The 18,427-nt window shown below is 45.2% G+C and overlaps 1 protein-coding gene across 1 annotated transcript in view; it reads right to left on the bottom strand.

Moving 5' to 3' along the window:
• LOC124550806 overlaps positions 1-18,427 on the bottom strand; it is a 409,782-nt gene that overhangs the window by 123,661 nt on the left and 267,694 nt on the right. The window contains exon 4 of the mRNA XM_047125532.1: positions 9,092-9,547. Within this exon, the coding sequence (XP_046981488.1) occupies positions 9,092-9,515 (424 nt within the window). The 5' untranslated portion in view covers positions 9,516-9,547. The remainder of the gene's footprint in view (positions 1-9,091; positions 9,548-18,427) is intronic.

The raw sequence follows: 18,427 nt of genomic DNA, 5'->3' as shown, positions 1-18,427 counted from the left end.
TATAAATGTCTAAAAAATGAGATTGACTGTAAATGTAAAATGGCTGAGCGGAAATGGCGAGAGAACAAATGCAAGGATTTAGAAGCCTATATTACGACGGGAAAGATAGATACAGCCTACAGGAAAATTAACGAGGCCTTTGTAGAACAGAAGCAGCTGTATGAATATCATGAGCTCAGATGGAAAACCAGTCCAAAGGAAAGAAGCGAAAGCCGTAAGATGGAAGGAGTGTCGAGACTCTATAGAAGCGAGATGAACTTGAGGGCAGTATTATAGAAATAGAAAATGACATAGATGAAGATGAGATGGGAGACATCATACTGCGTGAAGAATTTGATAGAGTGCTGAAAGACCTGAGGCGAAACGAGGTTCCAGGAGTAGACAACATTCCGCCAGAACTACTGATAGACTTCGAACAGCCAGTCACTATAAAACTCTTCCACTTACTGCGCAAGAAGTATGAGACAGGTGAAATACCACCATTACAAGGGGAAAGAAATGAGCGTTTGGCGTCATTGGCCGGCCCTTACGGGGCAGATCCGGCCGCCTTGGTGCAGGTCTTATTACTTTCGACGCCACATTGGGCGCCCTGCGCGCCGGATTGGGATGAAATGATGATGAAGGCAACACAACACCCAGTCCTTGAGTGGAAAAAACCCTTACCCAGCCGGGAATGGAACCCGGGCCAATAGGACGGCAATCCGTCAGGCTGACCACTCAGCTATCGGGGCGGACAGATTACAAGAAGAATATAATAATTCCAGTGCCACGGTAAGGACATGCTGACAAGTGTATTACCGAACTATCAGTTTAATAAGTCATGGTTACAAAATGCCAACACGAATTCTTTATAGCAGAATGGAAAAACTGGCAGAAGCCGACCGCGCGAAAGATCAGTTTGGATTCCGAAGAGATGTGAGGCAAAACCAATCCTAAGACTTCTCTTGGAAGGGAGATTAAGGAGAGCCAAACCTATGTTTATAGCAACCAGGCGCCTGCTGTGGAGGCCGTATGCAGCAACCTATGCTGAACGTTCGTTGAGGACACGCTGTTGATAAGCGTTTGGTTCCGTTGGGCGGTCAGTTGCTTAACAGTATAGTTCAAATGGCTCTGAGCACTATGGGGCTTAACATCTGAGGTCATCAGTCCCCTAGACTTAGAACTACTTAAACCTAACTAACCTAAGGACATCACACACATCCATGCCCGAGGCAGGATTCGAACCTGCGACCGTAGCAGCAGCACGGTTCGGGACTGAACCGCCTAGAACCGCTCGGTCAAAGCGGCCGGCAGTTGCTTAACAGTTTCATGTCTCTTCGCCCATACACATTTTTGCAGCCGTCGCTCCCTCTTATCAGCTATGGTCCATGGTGCACCGCAGTTGACACGGTACTGGTTTTGGGTTGCGCCATTTTGCCATACACGGTATACTTTCACCAGGACGGCATACAAACAGCTTACAAACTTAGCCATTTCGGAAATGCTTCCAACCTTGGCCCGAAAGCCAATGATCATGCTCTTTTGGACGTCAGACGAACTGCACAGTTTCAACGTTACAACAATTCCTCCCTTGTCCGCGTTCCACCGACACGCTTTATATATCCCCCACTGTGGCTGTGCCACGTGCCGTTTGTGAGTGGTTATTGCATTTTGACGTCGAACATAGAATGGTGGTCACATTAACGTGAGTGCACTGTGTATAAACTAATACTAAACCATCGTTTATATTGTTAACATTTACTGTAGTTTTCTGCCTATGGTACAGTGTCATATTGTAAGTAACAGCCAGTGGAAAAAAAAACACAACGTTTAGGCTACTGCAACTGTGATACTGGTTTCACCAGGAATTATTTTATATATATATATATATATATATATATATAATTTTTAATACACTGAAGAGCCAAAGAAACTGGTACAGCCGCGCGGTGTAGCCGTGCGGTCTTAGGCGTCTTGCCACGGTTCGCGCGGCTGCCCCCATCGGAGGTTCGAGTCCTCCCTCGGGCATGAGTGTGTGTGTGTTGTCCTTAGCGTAAGTTAGTTTAAGTTAGATTAAGTAGTGCGTAAGGCTAGGGACCGATGACCTCAGCAGTTTGGTCCCATACTCCTTACCACAAATTTCCAAAAAAGTGGTACACCTGCCTGACGGCTGGTATACGTGGCGAGGACTCGACTAATATCTGAGGTAGTGCTGGAGGGAACTGACACCATGAATTCTGCAGAGCTGTCCATAAATCCGTAAGTGTACGAGGGGGGTGGAGATCTCCTCTGAACAGCACATTGCAAGACATCCCAGATATGCTCAATAATGTTCATGTCTGGGGAGTTCGGTGGCCAGTGTTTAAATTAAGAGGAGTGTTCCTGGAGCCAGTCTATAGCAATTCTGGGCCTGTGGGTTGTCGCATTGTCCTTGTGGAACTGGCCAATGACTCTGAGCACTATGGAACTTAACATCTGAGGTCATCCGTCCCCTAGACTTAGAACTACTTAAACCTGACTAACCTAAAGACATCACAAACATCCATGCCCGAGGTAGGATTCGAACCTGCGACCGTACAGCAGCGCGGTTCCGGACTGAAGCGCCTGGAACCGCTCGGCCACAACGGCCGGCGAACTGGCCAAGTCCGTCGGAATGAACAGTGGACATGAATGGATGCAAGTGATCGGATAGGTTGCTTACGTACGTGTCACCTGTCAGAGTCATATCTAGACGTATCAGGAGTCCCGTATCACTCCAACTGCACACAGCCCACGCCATTGCAGAGACTCCACCAGCTTGAACAGATCCCTGCTGACATGCGGGGTTAATGGACTGCATACCCGTACACGTCCATCCGCTCGACAAATTTTCAAACCAGGCTCGTCCGACCAGGCAACATGTTTCCAGTCATTAGGAGTCCAATGTCGGTGCTGACGGGTCCAGGCAAGGTGTAAAGCAGTCATCAAGGGTACACGAGTGGGCGTCCTATTCCGAAAGGACAAATCGATGATGTTTCGTTGAATGGTTCGCACACCGACAGTTGTTTATGGCCCAGCATTGAAGTCTGCAGCAATATCCGGAAGGGTTGCACTTCCGCCACGTTGAACGATTCTCTTCAGTCGTCTTGCAGGATCGTTTTCCGACCGCAGCTATGTCGGAAATTTGATGTTTTACCGGACTGCTGATATCCGCGGGACACTCGTGAAATGGTAGTACGGGAAAATCCCCACTTTGTCGCTATCTCGTAGATGCTGTCTCCAATCGCTCGTGCGCCGGCTATAACACCCCGTTCAAACTCACTTAAATCTTGATAAACTGCCATTGTAGCAGCATCCGTGCCAGATACTTGTCGTTCATATAGGCGTTACCGTTCGCAGCGCCGTGTTCTGCCTGTTTACATATCTCTGTATGTGAAAACGCATGCCTATACCAGTTTATTTGGCGCTTCAGTGTATACAACGCACTCATAGGTTCATGGTTTGACGAAACGTCCCTCAGGTCGACTCACCCACTTATTTACCATTTCTTAATCCCATAGGCAATAGTAGAAGCCAACCTCGGGGAAGATCAGTTTGGATTCCGTAGAAACACTGGAACACGTGAGGCAATAATGACCCTACCACTTATCTTAGAAGAAAGATTAAGGAAAGGCAAACCTACATTTCTAGCATTTGTAGACTTAGAGAAAGCTTTTGACAATGTTGACTGGAATACTCTCTTTCAAATTCTGAAGGTGGCAGAGGTAAAATACAGGGAACGAAAGGCTATTTACAATTTGTACAGAAACCAAATGGCAGTTATAAGAGTCGAGGGACATGAAAGGGAAGCAGTGGTTGGGAAGGGAGTAAGACAGGGTTGTAGCCTCTCCCCGATGTTGTTCAATCGGTATATTGAGCAAGCAGTAAAGGAAACAAAAGAAAAATTCGGAGTAGGTATTAAAATCCATGGAGAAGAAATAAAAACTTTGAGGTTCGCCGATGACATTGTAATTCTGTCAGAGACAGCAAAGTACTTGGAAGAGCAGTTGAACGGAATGGACAGTGTCATGAAAGGAGGGTATAATATGAACATCAACAAAAGCAAAACGAGGATAATGGAATGTAGTCGAATTAAGTTGGGTGATGCTGAGGGAATTAGATTAGGAAATGAGACACTTAAAGTAGTAAAGGAGTTTTGCTATTTGGGGAGCAAAATAACTGATGATGGTCGAAGTAGAGAGGATATAAAATGTAGACTGGCAATGGCAAGGAAAGCGTTTCTGAAGAAGAGAAATTTGTTAACATCGAGTATAGAATTAAGTGTCAGGAAGTCGTTTCTGAAAGTATTTGTATGGAGTGTAGCCATGTATGGAAGTGAAACATGGACGACAACTAGTTTGGACAAGAAGAGAATAGAAGCTTTCGAAATGTGGTGCTACAGAAGAATGCTGAAGATTAGATGGGTAGATCATATATCTAATGAGGAGGTATTGAATAGGATTGGGGAGAAGAGAAGTTTGTGGCACAACTTGACCAGAAGAAGGGATCGGTTGGTAGGACATGTTCTGAGGCATCAAGGGATCACAAATTTAGTATTGGAGGGCAGCGTGGAGGGTAAAAATCGTAGAGGGAGACCAAGAGATGAGTACACTAAGCAGATTCAGAAGGATGTAGGTTGCAGTAAGTACTGGGAGATGAAAAAGCTTGCACAGGATAGAGTAGCATGGAGAGCTGCATCAAACCAGTCTCAGGACTGAAGACCACAACAACAACAATAGGCAATAGCTGGGGCTATCTGGAACAGCAGCTGGAACGTAGCAACCACTGTATCCGGATCGTGATAACTCTGCAGGGTCTAATCGTGTATGAGTGGTTTCAGCTGAATATGACACACCCGAAAAATCTGGTTGACGCGTTTCACCGTCGATTTGAGTCCATTATCAAGTCCAGTGGTGCTCGCGTGATGTCTCCTGTGGGTGAATATTTCTTCGTCCACTGGGTTCAGCTATTCCTACGCTTAATTGCAGCACTACTTTTTGAAGACGAAAAGCCATTGTCGGGAATGGATTTACGCTGGTTAAATTACATATTTAGGCCTGAAGTGGTATAACTGGTTCGGTCACATACCGGTTGTCTGATCGTTACTTGTTTTACACTAATGACTTCCAGAGTTCAGGTGATCCTGTTTCTTATTTAGTCAACAGCATGGCTGTTTCTCTTCATCTAACTTGAAGAGATAAATAAACTCTTAGTCAGACCCATATTAAGTTTCTCTCCAACCTGCGCAAAAGTCAATCTGTCAAGATTCAACAAGGTTTTTAGATACAAGTTGGAACCTGACAACACAACATTTTTGAAAACAAAAAAATTGTCCCAGTGTATATTTCAACTACCTTCTCTTTGCTTATCATTTGGTGTCTTTTGTCTCTAGTGCAGAAAAGCATCAACAAGGAAGAGGATACCCTAATAGGAAAATATTGGGAGTATAACTGAAAATCAGATATGATAAGAATATAATGTACATTAAGAATTAAGTCTTAGAAACAGTTGTCGAGTTCAAGTTTACGATCAGTCTGTATTACATATGGACTAATGCTAGAGTGACGTGATAGTTTAACGAGAAAAAGACTCAAAACTGGAAGGTTGTTGCGCGAGTAATGGAGACATTCGTGTCAAAAGACGGTAGGAGAAGCAGAAAAACGAATAATAATAAAGCGTCTTACAAGATGTTTCAACAGAAAGAGCCCTGGGGGTTACATTTTTAGCATTAAATGGCATACAAATTCTAAACAACAACAAGAAACAGTCAAGAAATTTAAAAACATACTGGCTTGTAAATTACATATGTGCAGTCTCTGGACTGTTTGTCTTGTTGCTTTGTGTCTCAGTGTTCCTTCTCCTAGGAATCTTGTACGTAGCTTTATTGTTGATTAAAATTTATAATTTCAGTCCCATATTACGATAACAAGTGACAAATTATAGCTTTTTTTTTGTAGCGAAGTTATTAGACAACAGTTGACATTCAGCAAACAAAAATGTAATGCAATCCACATCACCTGAAGGTGAGGGTGTATCTCCTCGAGACGCATCATGGTAAACAGGAGGAATGACACTGTACTCAACACTGATTGATCTTCAGAACAAATGTGATAGACCTACTAAGTAAGCTGTGGGCAGCAATGCAAAATTTTGACATCGGTAAGAAGTAATTCAGGCAATACGGAACTTGCACGAACACTGCTACAGGTGGTTAAAGTAGGTAACAATATTTCGCAAGAATTCTGCGAAAATGTAATCTAAGACAAGAGTGCTCATTAGCGCTGACTTCATTTAAAGCACTGTTAGAAATTTTGCAAAACTGGAAGATGCAGTGTCGTGGAATAGAGATTCCTGGTCCGCAGCTCGTGGTCGTGCGGTAGCGTTCTCCCTTCCCGCGCCCGGGTTCCCGGGTTCGATTCCCGGCGGGGTCAGGGATTTTCTCTGCCTCGTGATGACTCGCTGTTGTGTGATGTCCTTAGGTTCGTTAGGTTCAAGTAGTTCTAAGTTCTAGGGGACTGATGACCACAGATGTTAAGTCCCATAGTGCTCAGAACCATTTGAACCATTTTTTTAGAGATTCCTGTAGCACAAGAAAGACTGTGTACTTTACTTTTCGCTGATGACCGGGTCTTGATAGAAGAAGACAAAGACGACTCCAGTTACTTGTACAGGAAACTTCACGAAATATACTCAAAATGGCGCCTGACATTCACACACACACACACACACACACACACACACACACACACACACACACACACACACACACACAAAAAGCGGAATACATGATACATGGTAGTGGATGAAGACGAACGAAGAGAGTTGGATTCTGTAAAATTAAAAGTGTCTGTACATTTAAATACTTGGGCGCCATATTTACAACAAATGGAAGAACCACATAAGGTATCTCAAGTACAACTGGACAAGAAAAAGAGTTGTTGTCCAGCTTAAATCCTTGCTATGGAGCGAAAAAATTGCAAAGAAAAAGAACGATCTTACTGTACAAGACAATTGTAGAGAGTATCACCACATATGACGCTGTGATATAGAAGCTAATAGGAGAAAAATAAATGGATGTTCCTTGAGGTGGTCTTTTTTTGCCGGAAATGTTGGTGTATCTCAGACTGGAACATTTCAGACATTAAGACATGGGAAAATACAGAGAAAAAGGCATTATTCTCGATGCCATACAAAGCAAAATGTTAACTTGGCATTGCTACCTCCAGAGAATGGAAGATAATAGAGGGCCAAAAGTAATATATGAATGGGCACCAGCTGAGTGAAGAGAATGTAGAAGACCACCTAAAAGTTAGATGCGAGATGACTAAAAATGCTATGAGTTCAAGGCGCCTTCAGGAAGAAGGCAGTAAATGTAGGAAAACTATGGAAGTTGACAAGCAGAAGACAATGACTGTTGTAAAAATGCTCCCATATCCTCCTAAACCACTGGATCGGTTCCAGTCAAATTTGGTTCACCTACTAGTTATTGTCTGGAAAGAAGTACTGTGGTGGTGGGATTCACCTAGCTCCCATAGGGGTGGGTTGGTGGGGGTGCAACATGTCGGTAATGCCTGATATCTAGGCTGCCTGCACAACTGGCATGTTGTGTGGGTAGTATCAGAGTGCGTTCCAGAGAGACGGACAGACAAAGAAGGGAGAATAAGACATGAACATATGAGGGGGGACCCAAAAGAAACCGGATTGATGTCATAAAAATTTATTGATGAACCTTTTTACAAAATTACTTCAGTCACCTTCAAAATACTCTCCATTACATGCGATGCACTTGTCAAGTCTCTTTTCCCATTGTTGGAAGCATGTTTGGAACTCTTCAAGTTTTATATTGTCCAGTGCCCTTTGCGAAGCTGTTTTTACCGCGTCCACATCGTCATAACGCTCCCCTTTTAGCGTTTTTTTCCATTCGTGGAAATAGGAGAAAGTCGCACGGGGCTAGGTCCGGTGAATACGACAGACCACCTCTGAGATGCCAAATAGTGAGTCACTCGTAAGACCTGTGTGCTGGAGTGTTGTCGTGATGCAGAAACTAGTCACCTGATCGCCAAAGTTCCAGGCGTTTCCTCCTCGCATCCTCTCGCAGACGCCTTAAAACATGCAAGTAAAAGTGCTGGTTAACAGTCTGGCCAGGGGGTACGAATTCCCGATGAACAATTCCACGAACATCAACAAAGACACTGATCATCGCCTTCACATTTGACCTCACTTGCCTCGCTTTTTTTGGTCTGGGAGAGTTGGGAGTCCTCCACTGGCTTGACGCTTGCTCGGTTTCTGGGTCATACCCGTAACACCAACTCTCATCCCCTGTAATGACTTTGTTCAAGAAGTTTGGATCACGTGCGATCTCTGTTTTCAAGTCCTGACACACATTCATGCGGATGGTTTTTTGCTCCTGTGTGAGAAGGCGCGGAACAAATTTAGCAGCAACACGTCTCATGTGCAAATCCTCACTCAAAATCCGCTGGCTCGAGCTACAACTGATTCCTGTCTCTGCTGAAATTTGGTCGATCGTTTGGCGACAATCCTCGTTGCTCTTTTGGCGGACCTTTTCAATGTTCTCCTCATTTCGAAATGCTGAATGGCGTCACCACATTTAAAGCGCCCAAACCACTCGAACACCTGTGCGCGGCTCATAGCGTCCTCCTGGAAAGCTTCCTGAAGCATTTGGTGTGTCTCCGTTGCAGTTTTCTTAAGCAGGAAACAAAATTTCACACACACTCTCTGTTCTTTTAAAGTTGCCATAACGACTTCGCAGAGGTAACCCGCCAACAGTCAGAGAAACACAATACGGCAGTCGCATATTCAGCTCTACACTGACGCCGTCTGCACAGCTGTTTCATGAAGCGTGAGAACCCTGCAGTACGTCTACGAGTGGCAGCGCCCTCGGAGTCCTGTTTCTTTTGGGTCCCCCCTCGTATGTGAATCGAGAGATGGGGAGGGAGTTGTGGGGCAGAAAGTGGGGAAAGGAAGATATAGTCAGAGGGAGGGAATAGGAAGACTGGAATAAGTAAACACCTGGGCAACACTGGGTATTCGGCAAGTATATTACAGTGCTTTAGGAAATTTTTACTGCCCCTACCTGTGCGTGTCTCCGGCGAAACGCCGGCATCACTGTGCGCGTCAGTGGAGGAGTCTACGTCCTCGTCATCGTCGTCGTCGTCGTCGTCTTCCGACTCGGCGGCCAGGGCGATGCCTTTGGCGAGGGCGGCGCCGGGGCCGGCGTCGTAGGCGTCCGGGGGCGGCGAGACGCCGGCGAAGACGCGGTAGCCGAGGCGCGACAGCCGCAGCGCGCACTGCAGCCCCAGCGCCGTCTCGGCGCTCGTCACCAGCACGGCGCGCGGCGCGGGCCCGGGGGCGGCGCACGCGGGGGCGGCGCCGGGGGCGGCGTCGGCGGGGGCGGCGCGCAGGCGGCACACCAGGTAGAGCAGCAGGCCGAGCGCCACGGCGCACAACGCCACCAGCTGCAGCGACAGCACCAGCGCCGTCTGCTCGTCCAGCGCCATCACCGTCTCTCTGCTCACATCGCCGGCCGCGCCTGCGAACACAACGAGTCGTGTTAGACCACTGCTCCACAGCGCCAGGTAGTCCGAGAGACGGTCAACAACTCCCTCCCCATCTCTCGATTCACGTATGTTCATGTCTTATTCTCCCTTCTCTGTCTGTTCGTCTCTCTGGAACGCGCTCTGATACTACCCACACAACGTGCCAGTTGTGCAGGCAGCCTAGATATCGGGCATTACCGACATAGGTCGTCAGATATGTAAATGGCTCGAAGACATCTTAAGTAGGAGAGGCGTCCAGTAAGGAATGCAACACTTTTTCTCTTACAGTTTCCGTTGAAAAAATGCTAAACTTGTTGCGTGACATCGAGGAATATTCCCGCTTTAGCCCCTATAGTTTCACGAATCTCCGACAGGTGACGTTGCTATATATAGCCTTCAAAATTGTGACGGAGCTACTTTCCAAGCAGAGAGCTGTCATTTGGTTTCTTTTGGCGGGCAACCACAGCAATGCATATATTTATAGGCATAGAATGTCTATGGAGAACTGGCGGTCAACAAGAGCACGGTGAGTCATTGGTGGTGGCGTCTGCCCCATTACAACGAGGTCGCGCAAACCCATTCGATCTCCCGCGTGTCGGCCAGCCACACACAGGCGTGACTCCTGCAATGTTCGAACGTGCGGACACTCTCACTCAGCCGGCCGGGGTGGCCGAGCGGTTATAGGCGCTACAGTCTGGAACCGCGCGACCGCTACAGTCGCAGGTTCGAATCCTACCTCGGGCATGGATGTGTGTGATGTCCTTAGGTTAGTTAGGTTTAAGTAGTTCTAAGTTCTAGGGGACTGATGACCTCAGAAGTTAAGTCCCATAGTGCTCAGAGCCATTCGAACCATTTTTGAACTCTCACTCGAGGCGATCGACGGATGACAAACTCGAAGTTGGCGTACGCAAAGGTGTATAACCCCTGGGTGTAGTGTTGGCGGGAGAGCCAACACCGTGTTGCTAGAGGAGGCCAAAATGCATGCGTTTTAGCTCATGCAGGCTGGCGTGAGGAGGGAAGAACTATACTGACGTGAGGTCTGGAACATGTCAAGGAATTAGAATTCAGAAATCGGACGTAGCTAGTTTCATACTTAACTTTAATCCATTAATGATGGACGTCGCTCTTGACAGTACATGATTCACAATATTATCTGTTAAGAGTAGTAACTGAATATGGCGCCTTGCTAGGTCGTAGCAAATGACGTAGCTGAACTGTCGTCTCGGCAAATGAGAGCGTAATTTGTCAGTGAACCATCGCTAGCAAAGTCGGCTGTACAACTGGGGTGAGTGCTAGGGAGTCTCTCTAGACTAGACCTGCCGTGTGGCGGCGCTCGGTCTGCAATCACTGACAGTGGCGACACGCGGGTCCGACGTATACTACCGGACCGCGGCCGATTTAAAGGCTACCACCTAGCAAGTGTGGTGTCTGGCGGTGACACCACACTGCGTTCCTCGCCATCACACGGACCGTGCATCCGAACGTTGAACGTGCCGAGTTTCTGATGTCATAGCGTGGAACAGCACGTTCCGGAATCTTTCCGAACGTGCAGAGCAGTATCTAGCATCACATATTCTGAGCGTGCGTTTGAATGTTGACGAATAAGATGGCAGAACGCTAACTACGTCACATGCACGCCTACTCCATTCGATGCAGAGTTGTGAGGCGCTCTATTGGCTTTCATTTGAAGCACGTGTGGTATATATGCCACTTCTGAGCACAAGCAAACTGGAGAGCTCTCAAAAACCCTCCGTTAATTTTATCATTTGCTCTAATAAATTGACGAGAAACGTCATATGCGTGGTAAAAGAATTATTGTAACTTGCGTATTATAAGAATATACCACTAGAAGGCAACGCCATGTTGAGGATCCATCAAAAACGCATTGCTGTTGGTACAATCGGTTATAATTAAATTTCAGTTAGTAATACAGCTACGACTAAAACTTTCAGGACACGATAAGATGCTAGATATATAGTCCGCCAAACTTCGTGCTCAATGAGTGCCGGTAGCTCGGTAGCTCAGCGTGTTCGGTAGCCCAAGGTGTTCGGTCAGAGAGCCGGTTGGCCTCTGTAAAAAAAAAAAAAAAAAAAAAAAATAAATAAATAAATAAATAAAAAAATATGTATATATATGCCGGCACGGTAGCTCAGCGTGTTCGGTCAGAGAGCTGGTTGGCCTCTGTAATAAAAAACTCAGTGCAAGGATCAACAAACGAACTTGACCGGATGTTATGGACGTCCGCAACGACTAAACACAATGATAAAAAAAAAAAAGCTTGTTCGGTCACAGACCTGGCTGGTCTCTTTAATAAAAGAAACTGAGTGTAGGGATCGCCAACGCACTTCAAGGGATGTTATGTGACGTCTGCTACGGCCAAATTACGAAAATAATGCAAAAAAAAAAAAAAAGAGTAGTGGCATGGATTTGTAAGGAAAAGTCGAATGTGTTTGTAATTCGTGTCTACAATTTTTTTTCTAGCTTTCGCGTTTTTAATACGTTCTGATACTTTCTTATTAACTTAATACAAATACATACTTCAATATTCGCTGGCATGTAAATATAAGTGCGCTCTGTTTGTAGCATGACTTAGTTCGATTGCCTGAATCTATAGCACAGCTTGCTCTATTTGTAAGATAATTTGCCCTGTTTTCTTTTAAGTTTTGTAATTCAGATGTAAAGACTTAGCTAATGAACAGGAAGAGTGATCAAGTAAGAATACCGTAGGGTTTTACTAAAAACTGAGAGTGATGAAATAATTTCTACCTCATGTGGAGAACAATTCTACATTTGTATCGCATTATTTATAATGCAACTTTGATAAACCGATGTCCTTACTGACCGGATATGGTACTCTCCGTTTTCCCTTGTAATATTTTCACGGATATTGAAGTTTTTATTTATGTTTATTAGAGACAGAACAACCTGACAAGCATATGGATGAGGGAGCGAAAAGTACGTTTTAATAGAGCTAATATGAGAATTCTGCGCCCGTCGATTTTGTTAACAGTGTAATTTACGAGCCAGGTACAGCCGACGACTGCCACTGGAGAGCGTTGCGATCGCGTATGCCACGTTGGGGCCCACGTACCGTGTGCACAGGTCGCGTCGTTTCTGAGCACGTTGAACTCGGAACGCTCAACTTTGACGTTCGACAGCACGGTCCGTGTGCCGACGGCTTAAGGAACAGCGGACTATCTGTGCGGAATTGCTTTCGCGTTGTGTCTGATGGTGACAGTCTTTTGTAGAACATCGTCACAGGCGATTCCACAGGGTTGATCCCATCGAACCGGAAACAAAACGGCAGCCCATGGAGAGGTGTCACAGCGTCTGTCCTTCGAAGAAAAAGTTCAAAGTCGCACCCTCAGGCGGTAAAGTTAATGCGATGATCTTTTAGGGATCTGAGAGGGTCATTCTGCTCGATGTCCTTTCTCATGATGCAAAGATAAACTCTGAAGTGTATTGTGCTCCCTCAGGAAACTGAAGAAACGCCTGCAGCGTGTTCGTCGCCATAAAAACGCAAACGAATTTCTACTTCTCCATGACAAAGCAGGGAGAGGCGGTCACAAACCTGCATTGAACTGTTCTTCCTCATCTACCCTACAGCCCGGGTCTCACACCTTCCAGCTTCCATCTGTTTAGCCCAATATAGTCCGCAGCTCGTGGTCTTGCAGTAGGGTTCTCGCTTCCGGCGCACGGTGTCCCGGGTTCGAATCCCGGCGGGGTCAGGGATTTTCTCTACCTAGTGATGACTGGGTGTTGTGTGTTCTTCATCATCATTGACTCGCAAATCGCCGAAGTGGCGTCAACTAAAAAAGACTTGCAGCCCGAACTTCCCCGCATGGGGCCTCCCGGCCAACAATGCCATACGATCATTTCATTTCAGCCCAGTACAGGACGCACTCCACAGGGATCAGTACGCAGATGATGTGGAGGTTGTGGATGCAGGAAGACGTCGATTCCGAGCTCGACCAGCAGAGTGGTACGATGCGGACATCCAGGCCCTCCCTGTAAGATAGCGCAAGGCCGTCGAACTGTTGTAGCCAAAGGATTGGGGAATGATATGGTATATTTGAATCCTGAATAAAACCAACCTGCTTTCAGGAAAAAAAATGTGTTGCGTTACTTACTGAACAACCCTAGTACTTTTACGGTCGCTGTTCTGATGCCGTGTTATGTGACTGCTGGCGGTACCCCATGCGAGCGCTACATCTTGTAGACAAGCTCGACACTCAGCGATGATACATTAACAGTTGGGGCATGTCCATCAACGATTTTATTTATTTATTTACACGTCAAGTTCCGTAGGACCAAATTGAGGAACAAATCTCGAAGGTCATGGAACGTGTCAGTACATAATATTACAACATAAAAGTAATAACTGATAGAAATAAATGTTTATGAACCTGAAAAAAGATAGTCCATAAGCTTAAGTAAACGCAATCAACAATACAATAACAATCAGCTTAATTTTTCAAGGGACTCCTCTACAGAATACAAAGGAGTGACCTACGAGGAAACTCTTCAGTTTCGATTTGAAAGCGCGTGGATTACTGCTACGATTTTTGAATTCGAGTGGTAGCTTATTGAATTTTTTTTCTTGTAGAACGATCAATCACTTCTGATACCGTTCGAATAGTAAAAATGGCAACTTTAGGCCTTTGAACAAGATCCTGAACGTGGGCTTTCCACGACAGCTTACTATCTATCTGAACACCTAGAAATGTGAACTATGCAGTTTCACTAATCATATGCCCATTCTGTGAAATTAAAACGTCGGGTTTTGTTGAATTGTGTGTTAGAAACTATAAAAACTGAGTCTCCCTGTGATTTAGCGTTAGTTTATTTTCTACAAACCATGAAATGATGTCACGTACTGCACTATTTGAAATCGATTCAATGTTGCACACAGCATCCTTTACTACCAAGCTAGTGTCATCAGCAAGCAGAAATATTTTAGAGTTACCTGTAATAAGAGAGGGCATATCATTTATATAAATAAGGAACAGGAGTGGCCCCAACACTGATCCCTGGGGCACCGTCCACTTGACAGTACGCAGACCCCACATCACAGCCATTCTCAACACTGTGAATAATGACCTTTTGCTGCCTGTTGCTAAAGTAAGAGGTGAACCAATTGTGAGCTACTCCCCGTATTCCCTAACGGTCCAACTTCTGGAGCAATATTTTCTGATCAACACAATCAAATGCCTTAGTTAAATCAAAAAAATATGTCAAGAGTTCGAAACCTTTTGTTTAGCCCATCCAGTACCTCACAGAGAAAAGAGAATACAGCATTTTCAGTTGTTAAACGACCTCTAAAGCCGAACTGCACATTCGATAGCAAATCGTTTGATATAAAATGATCAATTATCCTTACATACACAGTCTTTTCAAGAACTTTTGCAAATACTGATGGTATAGAAATAGGTCGTGTGTAGACATGATATCTCCTTTCTGTTGTTATGTTGCATCTCCAAATCGACCCATGTTACTGAACTGATTCTGTACACCCAACTGACACAAAAATACGGAAAAAGAAATGCATACTTGGACATAAATGCAGATGCTAGTCAATGCTGCTGGTTGTTCTGTTGCACCACAAACGGCACCTTTTCAATGTCCTCAACACGTTGCAAGCGTCAATCGTCGTCAGAACAGCGTTCTGGGGAGCTGTGACTGCATTATGCAGGAGCTAAATGAATTCGAACGTGGGCAATGTGCTGGTGCCTCTATGGTGTCTGCTTCCGTAACAAAGGGAGCCGAAGTGTTTGGTGTTTCAAGAGACACCTTAGTGAAGATTTATACCGCATTTAGGAAAGCAGAAAAACATCACCCGCCAAGTCACAATACGGGCGAAGGTGTGTACTGAGTCATCGTGGCAGTCGGTCACTGAAGAGGGTTGTGGCGAAAAGTGAGACGACAGCTGCAGAGGTCACTGTCGGCACTCGCGAACCCTGTCAACAGAGCGGGCTGGACTTTCAAAATCACACATCAACGACGCAAAAGCCTGTAACATAAAAACGTGGCGCCGAAGCCATAAAACATGGGCAATCGAGCAATGGAAGAATGTATTTGGTCGCATGAGTTTTGTCTGGCACAGTTTCCAACTTCTGGCCGATTTTGCTTCCCAAGAGTGAGACATGGTGGAAGATCGATGATGATTTGGGCAGCCATGTCGTGATTTCCCGTGGGCTTAAGGTCGCATTACTGCCAAAGATTGTGTGACCATACTAGCTGATCAGACCATCCCATAGTACAATGTTTGTTCCCCAATGGTGATGCTGTGTTCCCAAGACGACAGGCATTCTGTTTACATAACTCGCACAGCCTAGCAGAGTCACTAGGTATCAATATTGCTGAGCGTTTGATCTGCTTTGGAAAGATCGCTAACGACCTCTATCGTCGTTACCTGAATTTATTGCTATTAGGCTTTAGCACCTCAACCGACCAAAACAAAAATAAAGGAATCCTTACACACTGAAGCGCCGAGAAACTGGTATAGGTATGCATATTCAAATACAGGGATATGGAAACAAGCAGAATACGGGGCTGTGATCCGCAACGCCTATATAAGACAACAAGTGTGTGGCGCAGTTGTTAGATCGGCTACTGCTGCTACAATGGCAGGTGATCAACGTTTAAATGGGTTTCAACGTAGTGTTACAGTCTGCGGACGAGCGATGGGACTCAGCATCTCCGAGGCAGCGATAAAGTGGCGATTTTCCCGTAGACTATTTCACGAGTGTACCTTGAATATCAGAATTCCGCTTAAACATCAAATGTCCGACATCGCTGCAGCTGGAAGAAGATCCTGCAAGAACGGGACCAACGACGACTGAAGATAATCGTTCAACGTGACGGCAGTGCAACCCTTCCACAAATTGCAGCGGATTTCAATGCTGGGTCATCAACAACTGCCAGCGCGCGGACCATTCAAGGATACATCATCCATATGGGCTTCTGGAGCCGAAGGCCCACACGGGTACCCTTGATGACTGCATGACACAAAGCTTTACTCGTCGTCTGGACCAGTCAACACCGACATTGGACTGTTGATGACTGGAAACATCTTCCCTGGTCGGACGAGTCTCGATTCAAATTGTGTCGAGAGGATGTACATGTACGGGTATGGAGACAACCTCATGAATCCATGGACCCTGAATGTCAGCAGGGGACTGTTCAAGCTGGTGGAGGCTCTGTAATGGCGTGGGGCGGGTGCAGTGTGAGTGATACGGGACCCCTGATACGTCTAGATACGACTCTGACAGGTGACACCTACGTAAGCATCCTGTGTGATCACTTGCATCCACCCATGTCCATTGTGCATTCCGACGGACTTGGACAATTTCAGCAGGACAATGCGACACCCTACGCGTCCAAAACTGCTACGGAGTGACTCCGGGAACACTATTCTGAGATTAAACACTTCCGCTGGCCACCAAACTCCCCAGACATCAACATTATTGAGCATATCTGGGATGTCTTGCAACGTGCTTTTCAGAAGAGATCTCCACCCCCTCCTACTCTTACGGATTTATGGACGGCCCTGCAGGATTTGTGGTGTCAGTTCCCTCCAGCACCACTTCAGACATTAGTCGAGTCCATGCCACGTCGTGTCGCGGAATTTCTGCGTGCTCGCGGGGACTGTACGCGATATTAGACAGGTGTGCCGGTTTATTTGGCTCTGCAGTGTATATGTATATATTTTCATCCATCCTTGAAACCGAGAAACTCAACAATTTTTGCTTGTTATCGACATTGATGCTGGCAATATATTCGTCTCAGGTTTCAGGAATTCCAAGACCGCAGCAAAATTTCTACAGTAGTTCGTCAGTGTAGCTCGCACATAAAAAAAAAAGAAGCTTGCAGTGGACTTCAATTGACATATCTAGAGAGGAAAGTTTTGATAAAAATACTTATTTACTTGCTATAACTTGACTGAAGCTTACATTTTATTTTTGCGTGCAGTAATATTCGTCTAATATGCTTTTCACGTATCGTGACTGCAATGTATCTTCAAGTGGCAAAAAGATATTTCTTATGTACTGTAGTTACGATTTTAGATGTTCCAGAATTTTTACTTTACTTGTAGTGTGAAACTTTGTCTCTTGCCGAATTTCATGATTCTAGGTCAACGTGAAGTGCCTATAAGTTTTGATGAGTGAATGTGAGAGTTTCAAAATATGTGACATAAATGCGCGAATCTTTCCAGCACACCGACTTACAACTAGAACCTTAAAATTTTTTCACTGCTAACCGACGCTAGATCTTAGTATGCGCAACAAATCTGAACCACATGCGCCAGAGTGTTCTGGAGAAAAAGGCTTAGACTTTTTACACCGCCAAGTAACCATAGACATTAGTATGTGACATAAATTTGAACTTCATACGTTGATTCCAGAGCAAAATGGGTCTTAACAGAGGAGCACACCTACAGATGAAAAAATAAGACAAAAAAATTTTTCATGTGATGTAATAACAAATTAACAAATTTCTGATTTTTTCCTTCCCTTGTGCTGCGCAAGTTTTTTTCTTGCGAGGTTTCATGTTTCTGGGTCAACAGAAAATGTAGGTTTTAACGAGTGAGCTTTCGAGTAGGAAAATATCTGACATAAATGGCCGTATCTTTTGACTGCACCGACTTAGAAGCTTAAAACTTTTTGCTCTATCAAGGGACACTGAACCTTAGTATGTGACATAAATTTTAACTTCATTCACCAGAGAAAGTTCCAGAGAAAAAGTATGTTAGCAGATGGGCAGAAAAAAAGACTTATAAAAAACATGAAAAAAAATTCTGTGTTATATATTTCCAAATTAACTATTTTCAAATTTTTTGCTTTACTTATACTGTGAAACCTTTGCTCCTTGCC

Source organism: Schistocerca americana, chromosome 9 (assembly GCF_021461395.2).
Source record: "Schistocerca americana isolate TAMUIC-IGC-003095 chromosome 9, iqSchAmer2.1, whole genome shotgun sequence".
In the NCBI taxonomy this organism is placed as follows: Eukaryota; Metazoa; Arthropoda; class Insecta; order Orthoptera; family Acrididae; genus Schistocerca; species Schistocerca americana.
The sequence above is the reverse complement of the archived record's forward strand: the minus strand, read 5'-3'. Positions and strand labels throughout refer to the sequence as shown.